Genomic DNA, 12,724 nt, shown 5'->3' on the forward strand with positions numbered 1-12,724 from the left:
GTATGGTGTGTTTCCAGTATGGTGAGTTCCCAGTATGGTATGTCCCAGTATGGTGTGTTTCCAGTATGGTATGTCCCAGTATGGTGTGTTTCCAGTATGGTGAGTTCCCAGTATGGTATGTCCCAGTATGGTGTGTTCCCAGTGTGGTGTGTTTCCAGTGTGGTGTGTTTCCAGTGTGGTGTGTTTCCAGTATGGTGTGTTCCCAGTATGGTATGTCCCAGTATGGTGTGTTTCCAGTGTGGTGTGTTCCCAGTATGGTGTGTTCCCAGTATGGTATGTCCCAGTATGGTGTGTTTCCAGTGTGGTGTGTTTCCAGTGTGGTGTGTTCCCAGTGTGGTGTGTTCCCAGTATGGTGTGTTCCCAGTATGGTGTGTTCCCAGTATGGTGTGTTTCCAGTGTGGTGTGTTTCCAGTGTGGTGTGTTTCCAGTGTGGTGTGTTTCCAGTGTGGTGTGTTTCCAGTGTGGTGTGTTCCCAGTATGGTGTGTTTTTCCAGTGTGGTGTGTTTCCAGTGTGGTGTGTTCCCAGTGTGGTGTGTTCCCAGTATGGTATGTCCCAGTATGGTGTGTTTCCAGTAGACGTCTGTAGCAGCTCACTGGCTGACCTTTGGCCAGTGTTTGGAGGAGAATGAACTTTGAACTTAAACTCAGACTGGGTCTTGTTTACATTTCCTGGTTTGTGGGTCACAGACGAGTCTTGATGACCATGTGAGCGTTCAGAGCCAGCACTCACTGAGGTCGTCACGGTAACAGGGTTGGGTCATAGCTGCTGTTAAAGTGTATTCTGATATTAATTTGGTGGCTCCTCTGAACATCATACAGCTTTTATTCACACGCTGCTCATTTTAACCAGCGTTCTAGAATACACACATTCTGGAATAATACTGATTCTGTTATAGCATAGCTGCAGTTACACTCATGCAGTTCACCTATTCTACACACACACACCTACGCACACCCACACACACACAGGCCCACTAAGTGTTGAGCATCTGACTCGCACTTCAGCACCATGGCGTGGTTTGTCTGTTTGCTTGTCTTTGTTGTTGGTCTCCTCTCACTGATGGGGTCCAGACTGCTCTGGTGAACTCAGATCCACTGACCTGTTCACCCTGTGGCCGTCACGTCAGCACATAGACCATTAACAAAGGCTACTGCTGACTCAGCGTTTTCAGGTGTCAGACCGTGTGGATTTCCGTTCATTCTACTTCAACACTCTCATTCTTTCTACCGGACTGCTGGACTCTAAAAAAGAGTCTGATAGTACTATTTATTTGATTATAGACTAGCATTTACAGCTGATATAGACTGATATTTACAGCTGATATAGACTGATATTTACAGCTGATATAGACTGATATTTACAGCTGATATAGACTGATATTTACAGCTGATACAGACTGATATTTACAACTGATACAGACTGATATTTACAGCTGATTTACACTGATATTTACAGCTGATACAGACTGATATTTACAGCTGATATAGACTGATATTTACAGCTGATATAGACTGATATTTACAGCTGATATAGACTGATATTTACAGCTGATACAGACTGATATTTACAACTGATACAGACTGATATTTACAGCTGATTTACACTGATATTTACAGCTGATACAGACTGATATTTACAGCTGATATAGACTGATATTTACAACTGATATAGACTGACATTTACAGCTGATGTAGACTGATATTTACAGCTGATATAGACTGATATTTACAGCTGATACAGACTGATATTTACAACTGATATAGACTGACATTTACAGCTGATGTAGACTGATATTTACAGCTGATACAGACTAATATTTACAGCTGATACAGACTGATATTTACAGCTGATGTAGACTGATATTTACAGCTGATATAGACTGATATTTACAGCTGATATAGACTGATATTTACAGCTGATACAGACTGATATTTACAACTGATACAGACTGATATTTACAGCTGATTTACACTGATATTTACAGCTGATACAGACTGATATTTACAGCTGATATAGACTGATATTTACAGCTGATATAGACTGATATTTACAGCTGATATAGACTGATATTTACAGCTGATACAGACTGATATTTACAGCTGATACAGACTGATATTTACAGCTGATTTACACTGATATTTACAGCTGATACAGACTGATATTTACAGCTGATATAGACTGATATTTACAACTGATATAGACTGACATTTACAGCTGATGTAGACTGATATTTACAGCTGATATAGACTGATATTTACAGCTGATACAGACTGATATTTACAACTGATATAGACTGACATTTACAGCTGATGTAGACTGATATTTACAGCTGATACAGACTAATATTTACAGCTGATACAGACTGATATTTACAGCTGATGTAGACTGATATTTACAGCTGATATAGACTGATATTTACAGCTGATATAGACTGATATTTACAGCTGATGTAGACTGATATTTACAGCTGATATAGACTGATATTTACAGCTGATATAGACTGATATTTACAGCTGATATAGACTGATATTTACAGCTGATACAGACTGATATTTACAGCTGATAGACTGATATTTACAGCTGATATAGACTGATATTTACAGCTGATACAGACTGATATTTACAGCTGATACAGACTGATATTTACAGCTGATTTAGACTGATATTTACAGCTGATATAGACTGATATTTACAGCTGATATAGACTGATATTTACAGCTGATACAGACTGATATTTACAGCTGATACAGACTGATATTTACAGCTGATTTAGACTGACATTTACAGCTGATATAGACTGACATTTACAGCTGATGTAGACTGATATTTACAGCTGATACAGACTGATATTTACAACTGATATAGACTGACATTTACAGCTGATGTAGACTGATATTTACAGCTGATATAGACTGATGTTTACAACTGATAGAGACTGATATTTACAGCTGATATAGACTGATATCTACAGCTGATATAGACTGATATTTACAGCCAATATAGATTGATATTTACAGCTGATATAGACTGATATTTACAGCTGATATAGACTTATATTTACAGCTGATACAGACTGATATTTACAGCTGATATAGACTGATATTTACAGCTGATACAGACTGATATTTACAGCTGATACAGACTGATATTTACAGCTGATACAGACTGATATTTACAGCTGATATAGACTGATATTTACAACTGATACAGACTGATATTTACAGCTGATATAGACTGACATTTACAGCTGATGTAGACTGATATTTTAAGCTGATGTAGACTGATATTTACACCTGATACAGACTGATATTTACAGCTGATACAGACTGATATTTAGAGCCGATATAGACTGATATTTACAGCTGATACAGACTGATATTTAGAGCCGATATAGACTGACATTTACAGCTGATGTAGACTGATATTTTAAGCTGATGTAGACTGATATTTACACCTGATACAGACTGATATTTACAGCTGATACAGACTGATATTTAGAGCCGATATAGACTGATATTTACAGCTGATACAGACTGATATTTACAGCTGATACAGACTGATATTTACAGCCGATATAGGCAGATATTTACAGCTGATATAGACTGATATTTACAGCTGATATAGACTGATATTTACAGCCGATATAGGCAGATATTTACAGCCGATATAGATTGATATTTACAGCTGATATAGACTGATATTTACAGCTGATACAGACTGATATTTACAGCTGATACAGACTGATATTTACAGCTGATATAGACTGATATTTACAGCTGATACAGACTGATATTTACAGCTGATACAGACTGATATTTACAACTGATGTAGACTGATATTTACAGCTGATATAGACTGATATTTACAGCCGATACAGACTGATATTTACAGCTGATATAGACTGATATTTACAGCTGATTTAGACTGATATTTACAGCTGATGTAGACTGATATTTACAGCCGATATAGATTGATATTTACAGCTGATATAGACTGATATTTACAGCTGATATAGACTGATATTTACAGCTGATACAGACTGATATTTACAGCTGATACAGACTGATATTTACAACTGATGTAGACTGATATTTACAGCTGATATAGACTGATATTTACAGCCGATACAGACTGATATTTACAGCTGATATAGACTGATATTTACAGCTGATTTAGACTGATATTTACAGCTGATGTAGACTGATATTTACAGCCGATATAGATTGATATTTACAGCTGATATAGACTGATATTTACAGCTGATACAGACTGATATTTACAGCTGATATAGACTGATATTTACAGCTGATACAGACTGATATTTACAGCTGATACAGACTGATATTTACAACTGATGTAGACTGATATTTACAGCTGATATAGACTGATATTTACAGCTGATACAGACTGATATTTACAGCTGATATAGACTGATATTTACAGCTGATGTAGACTGATATTTTAAGCTGATTTAGACTGATATTTACAGCTGATATAGACTGATATTTACAGCTGATGTAGACTGATATTTACAGCTGATGTAGACTGATATTAACAGCTGATACAGACTGATATTTAGAGCCGATATAGACTGATATTTACAGCTGATACAGACTGACATTTAGAGCCGATATAGACTGATATTTACAGCTGATATAGACTGATATTTACAGCTGATACAGACTGATATTTAGAGCCGATATAGACTGATATTTACAGCTGATACAGACTGATATTTACAGCTGATACAGACTGATATTTAGAGCCGATATAGACTGATATTTACAGCTGATACAGACTGATATTTAGAGCCGATATAGACTGATATTTACAGCTGATACAGACTTATATTTACAGCTGATATAGACTGATATTTACAGCTGATATAGACTGATATTTACAGCTGACACAGACTGATATTTACAGCTGACACAGACTGATATTTACAGCTGACACAGACTGATATTTACAGCTGATGTAGACTGATATTTACAGCTGATATAGACTGATATTTACAGCTGATGTAGACTGATATTTACAGCTGATACAGACTGATATTTAGAGCCGATATAGACTGATATTTACAGCTGATACAGACTGATATTTAGAGCCGATATAGACTGATATTTACAGCCGATACAGACTGATATTTACAGCCGATATAGACTGATATTTACATTTGATATAGATTGATATTTACAGATACAGTCATTTATGTATTTATATAGTATTTCTAGTGTATTTAAGTCTTTCAGTAGATGTTCTTACCCAGGTTCAGTGGTTAGGTGCCTCCTAATGCTCCTGCTCTGCTGTAATGAGCCTCTGTGGTCAGACTGATGAATATATTGATGAGGGGAGCTGGTAGAGTAGCAGAGCTGTAGATCTCAGTGTTAGGACAGGCAGCACTGTTGCATCATGGGAATGTGGACCAACAGGAGCTGGGTATCAGTATTAGGGTTTATGTTGCAGTGTTGGACTGGTCTGGTCTGACCAGGCTGGTCTCTCTGAAGAACACTGGAGCGGCTGTCAGCAGCATGTACACAGATCCTGTAATAGTAGAGATGAGCTAGAATATTAGCACTTCCTGTTCCATGGTCTCAAAGTCTCTGGGGGACATGTTAAAAACAACCGGTTACCACCTAATACTGGCCCCAAATAAACATTAGACATAGTTGTTTATATTAATGAGCGAAAATTGTGTTTTTATTGTGTTCTTATTGTATTTCTAATGTTTTAGTATTATCAGGGAGTGAATAATGGATTTTTGTTTGTTATGGTTATTCATCTGTTATTATCATTGTTACCTGTCATTAATATGTCATTATTGTTTTTTTCTATGAATATTGTGTTATTAATGTGTTATTGTTGTTATTTACAATAATTTATTTTTTATGTCGTTGTGTAACAGTCGGAGGGATCGATCCGTGACTCGCTGGATGTGCCAAACGCCGCGGCCATGTCTGTGACTGTTCATGAGAATCGAAAATCCCGCACCAGCACGGGCTCCATGAACATCTCGCTGTTCCACAAGCCGTCGCACCCTGACAGCGTCCTGACTCACCTGAACACCATGAGGAAACAGTGCATGTTCACAGACGTCACGCTGTGGGCCGGCGACCGCTCCTTCCCGTGTCACAGGTACACTAACATGGACGCCGTCTCATTTCTGACCTTTAAAGACGTTTACTTCACTGACACGCCGTCTCTGTGTTCCAGGGCTGTCCTGGCCGCCTGCAGTCGATATTTTGAGGCGATGTTCAGCGGAGGACTGAGAGAGAGCCTGGACAGTGACGTTAACTTCAGAGACAGTATCCACCCTGAGGTAAAGCTGCTGTTTACACAGACACCAGCATTAAAGCTGCTGTACAGAGCTGGAAATAAAGACTTTAATAAAGCAGATAGGAGCAATGTCAGCATGATCCATGTGAGCAGGCCCTCTAGACAGCGCTGTATGTCTGATTATTATTTCACTGGTTCTTTACTGCAACCAGAAACAGATCTCATCCTCCTCAGTAAAACCATCTAACACCACTGAGACACATGAGAAAGAACACGTTAGATTATCTCCAAAGCTGCCTATTAGAGCCTACTATTTATATGTCACATATATATGTATATATGACCTACTATTTATATGTTATATATACAGTCATGGATGAAAATATTGGCACCCCTGGAATTTTTCCAGAAAATTCACCATTTCTCCCAGATATTGTTGCAGTTACAAATGTTTTTGGCATACACATGTTTATTGCCTTTATGTGCATTAGAGCAATAGAAAAAATTCAAAGAAAAAGACAAAATTGACATTATTTTACACAAAACTCAAAAATGGCCTGGACAAAATGACTGTCCCCTTTTAAAACTGTGGGTAAATCATTTTATTTCCAGCATGTGATGCTCATTTAAACTCACCTGTGGCAGTAACAGGTGCTGCAATCTAGAAATCACACCTGAAGCCAGTTAGAATGTCTAAAAGTTGACTCAGCCTTTGTGTTGTGTGTCTGTGTGTGTCACACCAAGCATGGAGGGGAGAAAGAAGAGCCCAGAACTGTCTGAGGACTTAAGAAGCAAAATTGTGGAAAAATATGAACAATCTCAAGGTTAAAGACCATCTCCAGAGATCCTGAGATTCCTTTGTCCACTGTGTGTAATATAATCAAGAAGTTTATAACCATGGAGCTGTGGCTAATCTCCCTGGACGTGGACGGAAGAGAAAAACTGACAAAAGAATGCAACGCAGGATAGTTGGAATGGTGGATAAACATCCTCAGTCAACTTCCACACAGATTCAGGCTGTCCTGCAGACTCAGGGTGCAAAAGTGTCAGCTGGGACCATACGTGGTCATCTGAATGAGATGAAGCGCTATGGCAGGAGACCCAGGAGAACCCCACTGCTGACAAAGAGACAAAAAAAAGCCAGACTGGAGTTTGCTAAAATGTACCTGAGTAAGCCTCAATCCTTCTGGGAGAACATTTAGTGGACAGATGAGACTAAGGTAGAGCTTTTTGGAAAAGCACGTCATTCTACTGTTTACAGAAAACAGAATGAGGCCTACAAAGAAAAGAACACAGTACCTACAGTCAAACATGGAGGAGCTTCAAGGATGTTTTGGGGTTGTTTTGCTGCCTCTGGCACTGGGTGCCTTGACTGTGTGCAAGGAATCATGAAATTTGGAGACTATCAAAAGATTTTGGGCCACAATGTAGGGCCTAGTGTCAGAAAGCTGGGTCTGGGTCGGAGGTCATGGGTGTTCCAGCAGGACAGTGACCCCAAACATACCTCAGAAAGCACCAAGAAATGGTTGGAGACAAAGCTGGAGAGTTCTGAAGTGGCCAGCAATGAGTCCAGATCTAAATCCCATTGAACACCTATGGAGAGATCTCAGAACTGCTGTTGAAGAAGCACCCTTCAAATCTGAGAGACCTGGAGCAGTTTGGAGAAGAAGAGTGGTCCAAAATTCCAGCTGAGAGGAGTAAGAAGCTTGTTGATGGTTATAGGAAGAGATTGGTTCCAGTTATTTTTTTCCTAAGGGTGTGCAACCGAATATTAAGTTGAGGGTGCCAACAATTTTGTCCGGCCCATTTTTTGAGTTTTGTGTAAAATTATGTCAATGTTGTCTTTTTCCTTCGGATTTTTTGTGTTGTTCCAATGAACATAAAGGAAATAAACACATGTAAACCAAAACATTTGTTGATTGCAACAATTTCTGGGAGAAATGGTGTATTTTGTGGAAAAATTCCAGGGGTGCCAACATTTTCGTCCATGACTGTACATATATATGACCTACTATTTATGTTATATATACATATAAAACCTACTATTTCATAAAATTGTTTCTGCCAAGAGTTCAAAGGTCAATGATGCCTCTTTAACCACTTCTCTCTCATGTCATTACAACCATGCTTGGAGGATCTTGTGGAGACAGGGGGACTCTCCTCTAAGCTAAATGTGTTTTTTAAATCCATAGTATGGTGAGAATAGTGCTGGAGCTCATCCTGAGGCAGCTGCAGTATTTCACTGACACTGCAGAGTGCCTTTAGTCTTTGGCTGTGCAGCAGGTCTAGATTAGAACTCCTGGTCTGGAGCTGTTGGTGAACCTCATTATGACTCCTCCTCACTCCATCTGTCCTCTCCTCAGGTCCTGGAGCTCCTGCTGGACTTCGCCTATTCGTCCCGAGTCATCATAAATGAGGAGAACGCCGAGTCTCTGCTGGAGGCGGGGGACATGTTGCAGTTTCACGACATCAGGGACGCGGCGGCAGAGTTTCTAGAGAAGAACCTGCACTCGTCCAACTGCCTGGGGATGATGCTGCTGTCAGACGCTCATCAGTGTAAAAGGCTGTACGAGCTGTCCTGGAGGATGTGTCTGCTGCACTACGAGACGGTAACACTGCCACACTCTGATCCTGCTCTATTACTGCCAGAACACAGACCGTGTGCTTTAGAGGGAACGTCAGATACTCTCAGTACTAGTCTGGACTCTGGTCCTCACAGAGCCTCCCTGTAGTCCTGGGTGTGTGACCAGATATCTTGGATGAGGCTGAAGCATGGCCTGATGACTCCATCCTCTGAACATAAAAGTATCCAACTCCCTGAGGACTGGTGAAAAATCAAGCAGCTGTGTTTGGTGGTGAATGTGGGCGCAGTGAGGCAGCGTCCTGTCCTCTGTGAGGTTTCTGGTGGTGAATGTGGGCGCAGTGAGGCAGCGTCCTGTCCTCTATGTGGTTTCTGGTGGTGAATGTGGGCGCAGTGAGGCAGCGTCCTGTCCTCTATGTGGTTTCTGGTGTTGAATGTGGGCGCAGTGAGGCAGCGTCCTGTCCTCTATGTGGTTTCTGGTGGTGAATGTGGGCGCAGTGAGGCAGCGTCCTGTCCTCTATGTGGTTTCTGGAGGTGAATGTGGGCGCAGTGAGGCAGCGTCCTGTCCTCTATGTGGTTTCTGGTGTTGAATGTGGGCGCAGTGAGGCAGCGTCCTGTCCTCTATGTGGTTTCTGGTGTTGAATGTGGGCGCAGTGAGGCAGCGTCCTGTCCTCTATGTGGTTTCTGGTGGTGAATGTGGGCGCAGTGAGGCAGCGTCCTGTCCTCTATGTGGTTTCTGGTGTTGAATGTGGGCGCTGTGAGGCAGCGTCCTGTCCTCTGTGAGGTTTCTGGTGTTGAATGTGGGCGCAATGAGGCAGCGTCCTGTCCTCTATGACGCTCTTTAGCCGCTATAGTGTTGAGGGGATCTCAGTCATGGATGAAGTATACTTTGTGTTTGAGCATGTGAAAGCTGCAGCCTCTAGTGAAGTGATAGGATTGATTTGGCTGCTGATGCTGTGTTTCCTCTATGGTTCACCAGAGTGAAATATTGTTTAATTCTTTAAATCAGCAATATATTTACTTTAAAATGTGACATCATGAAGCCAGAAGTCTAAATAAAGGGTTAATTTTCTGCAGCAGAGCTGGGCCTTAAACCTGCATTAGACTAAACTGAACATGTTCATCTCACAGCCATTCTGTTCTGTCTGTTGTTTAGGTCCGAGAGTCTGAGGATTTCTACAGCCTGAATAAAGACAAACTGCTGGAGCTGATTCTGAGTGATGAACTGGAGATAGAAGATGAACAAGTGAGTGGTTCTCCCTCTCATCTCTGCTTTTTATCCCCTTTATTCCTTCTTTAAGGCTGGAACCTGGCCTTATAGTGGAGTCATAGTTCTACTTTTCCCTTTGGTTGTTTTATGTTCATGCTGAAATATTCTGAAGCCCAGTTCAGACCAAATAATTGTGACAATCATTCTCATTATCAAAGGGGGATTATAACAACATTCTTTCCCTCAGACTGACTCTTGTGTTGGCAACTATTCCTACTACTGGAGATATTAAAACACTCCACCTTCACCAACATTCCATTCTCTACTTTTAATGACATGATTAATTAAAGCTTAGCAAACATTCCATTCTCTACATTTGATGACATGATTTCTTAAAGCTTATCAAACATTCCATTCTCTACATTTGATGACATGATCCCTTAAAGCTTATCAAACATTCCATTCTCTGCTTTTGATATGATCCCTTAAAGCTTATCAAACATTCCATTCTCTGCTTTTGATATGATCCCTTAAAGCTTATCAAACATTCCATTCTCTACATTTGATGACATGATCCCTTAAAGCTTATCAAACATTCCATTCTCTGCTTTTGATATGATCCCTTAAAGCTTATCAAACATTCCATTCTCTGCTTTTGATATGATCCCTTAAAGCTTATCAAACATTCCATTCTCTGCTTTTGATATGATTTCTTAAAGCTTATCAAACATTCCATTCTCTGCTTTTGATATGATCCCTTAAAGCTTATCAAACATTCCATTCTCTGCTTTTGATATGATCCCTTAAAGCTTATCAAACATTCCATTCTCTGCTTTTGATATGATCCCTTAAAGTTTTCATCCATGGCAAGGATGGAATGTTTCCTAATCTTTAAAGGCTAACATTCTTTTTCTAAATCTGGATTGCGGACTGTGATTGTGAATCCAGATGTCTCTAAGCGTACGGCGGTCTTGTCATCTGTTTCAGGTGGTGTTTAACTCGGTGATGCGGTGGGTTCGGTACGACCTGGAGGGTCGGCGCCATCACCTACCAGAGCTTCTGCGAGGGATCAGACTGGCTCTGCTGCCGTCAGAGTGTCTGCTGGAGGCCGTGGCCTGTGAGGAGCTAGTGATGGCCGACAAGAGGAGCAGGTACGCCAAAACCTCTGCTTACCCTCCAGATCTATTCTGTTTTTGTTATTTACCTCTTTTTTAGAGCACATCGAGATGTTTGAAGTGCAACATCCAGGAGAATGTACGGATAAATCTAGCACGCTGGTCACCAACACTTACTACTAAGTTTATAGATTAGGTAAGAAGTGTAAGATGCTTTTTAGAGCTCAGAAGAGATCATAGAGCAGGAACTTCTGCAAAAAAAACCCAAAGAATTGACAAAATTGATTTAAACAACTAACATATAAACCACAATTACAAGAATTAAACAGTGTTGGTCTTCAGTCTGTTTATTTGATTCCTTAAAATCATTACACATTTCTAACAACAACAGTAAAGTTCCCTCTGCCGTTAAAAAATACAGTTCTAATTTTCATCCAAACCTAACCCTGCCCTCTAGAACCCTGACCCCCCTAGACCTAACCTGCCCTCCACAGATCTAACCCTAACCCCCCTAGACCTAACCTGCCCTCCAGAACCCTGACCCCCCTAGACCTAACCTGCCCTCCAGAAACCTAACCCCCCTAGACCTAACCTGCCCTCTAGAACCCTAACCCCCCTAGACCTAACCTGCCCTCTAGAACCCTAACCCCCCTAGACCTAACCTACCCTCTACAGATCTAACCCTGCCCTCTAGAACCCTAACCCCCCTAGACCTAACCTGCCCTCTAGAACCCTAACCCCTCTAGACCTAACCTGCCCTCTAGAACCCCCCTAGACCTAACCTGCCCTCTAGAACCCTAACCCCCTACCTAACCTGCCCTCTAGAACCCTAACCCCTAGACCTAACCTGCCCTCTAGAACCCTAACCTCTAGACCTAACCTGCCCTCTAGAACCCAAACCCCCCTAGACCTAACCTGCCCTCTAGAACCCTAACCCCCCTAGACCTAACCTGCCCTCTAGAACCCTAACCCCACTAGACCTAACCTGCCCTCTAGAACCCTAACCCCCCTAGACCTAACCTGCCCTCTAGAACCCTAACCCCTCTAGACCTAACCTGCCCTCTAGAACCCTAACCCCCCTAGACCTAACCTGCCCTCTAGAACCCTAACCCCCCTAGACCTAACCTGCCCTCTAGAACCCTAACCCCCCTAGACCTAACCTGCCCTCTAGAACCCTAACCCCTCTAGACCTAACCTGCCCTCTAGAACCCTAACCCCCCTAGACCTAACCTGCCCTCTAGAACCCTAACCCCCCTAGACCTAACCTGCCCTCTAGAACCCTAACCCCCCTAGACCTAACCTGCCCTCTAGAACCCTAACCCCCCTAGACCTAACCTGCCCTCTAGAACCCTAACCCCTCTAGACCTAACCTGCCCTCTAGAACCCTAACCCCTAGACCTAACCTGCCCTCTAGAACCCTAACCCCTAGACCTAACCTGCCCTCTAGAACCCTAACCCACCTAGACCTAACCTGCCCTCTAGTACCCTAACCCCCCTAGACCTAACCTGCCCTCTAGAACCCTAACCCCTCTAGACCT

The 12,724-nt window shown here is 41.6% G+C and overlaps 1 protein-coding gene across 3 annotated transcripts in view; it reads left to right on the plus strand.

Moving 5' to 3' along the window:
* LOC121515135 (kelch-like protein 25) overlaps positions 1-12,724 on the plus strand; it is a 65,729-nt gene that overhangs the window by 16,321 nt on the left and 36,684 nt on the right. For 2 of the 3 annotated variants that reach the window (XM_041795757.1, XM_041795754.1), the window contains exons 2-6: positions 5,910-6,139; positions 6,218-6,323; positions 8,644-8,889; positions 10,018-10,107; positions 11,059-11,222. In XM_041795757.1, coding sequence (XP_041651691.1) covers positions 5,958-6,139; positions 6,218-6,323; positions 8,644-8,889; positions 10,018-10,107; positions 11,059-11,222 — 788 coding nt within the window. In that variant the 5' untranslated portion in view covers positions 5,910-5,957. The remainder of the gene's footprint in view (positions 1-5,909; positions 6,140-6,217; positions 6,324-8,643; positions 8,890-10,017; positions 10,108-11,058; positions 11,223-12,724) is intronic. The other variant, XM_041795756.1, reaches the window with a different exon arrangement.

The sequence above is a fragment of the Cheilinus undulatus genome, linkage group 9 (assembly GCF_018320785.1).
Source record: "Cheilinus undulatus linkage group 9, ASM1832078v1, whole genome shotgun sequence".
Lineage (NCBI taxonomy): Eukaryota > Metazoa > Chordata > Actinopteri > Labriformes > Labridae > Cheilinus > Cheilinus undulatus.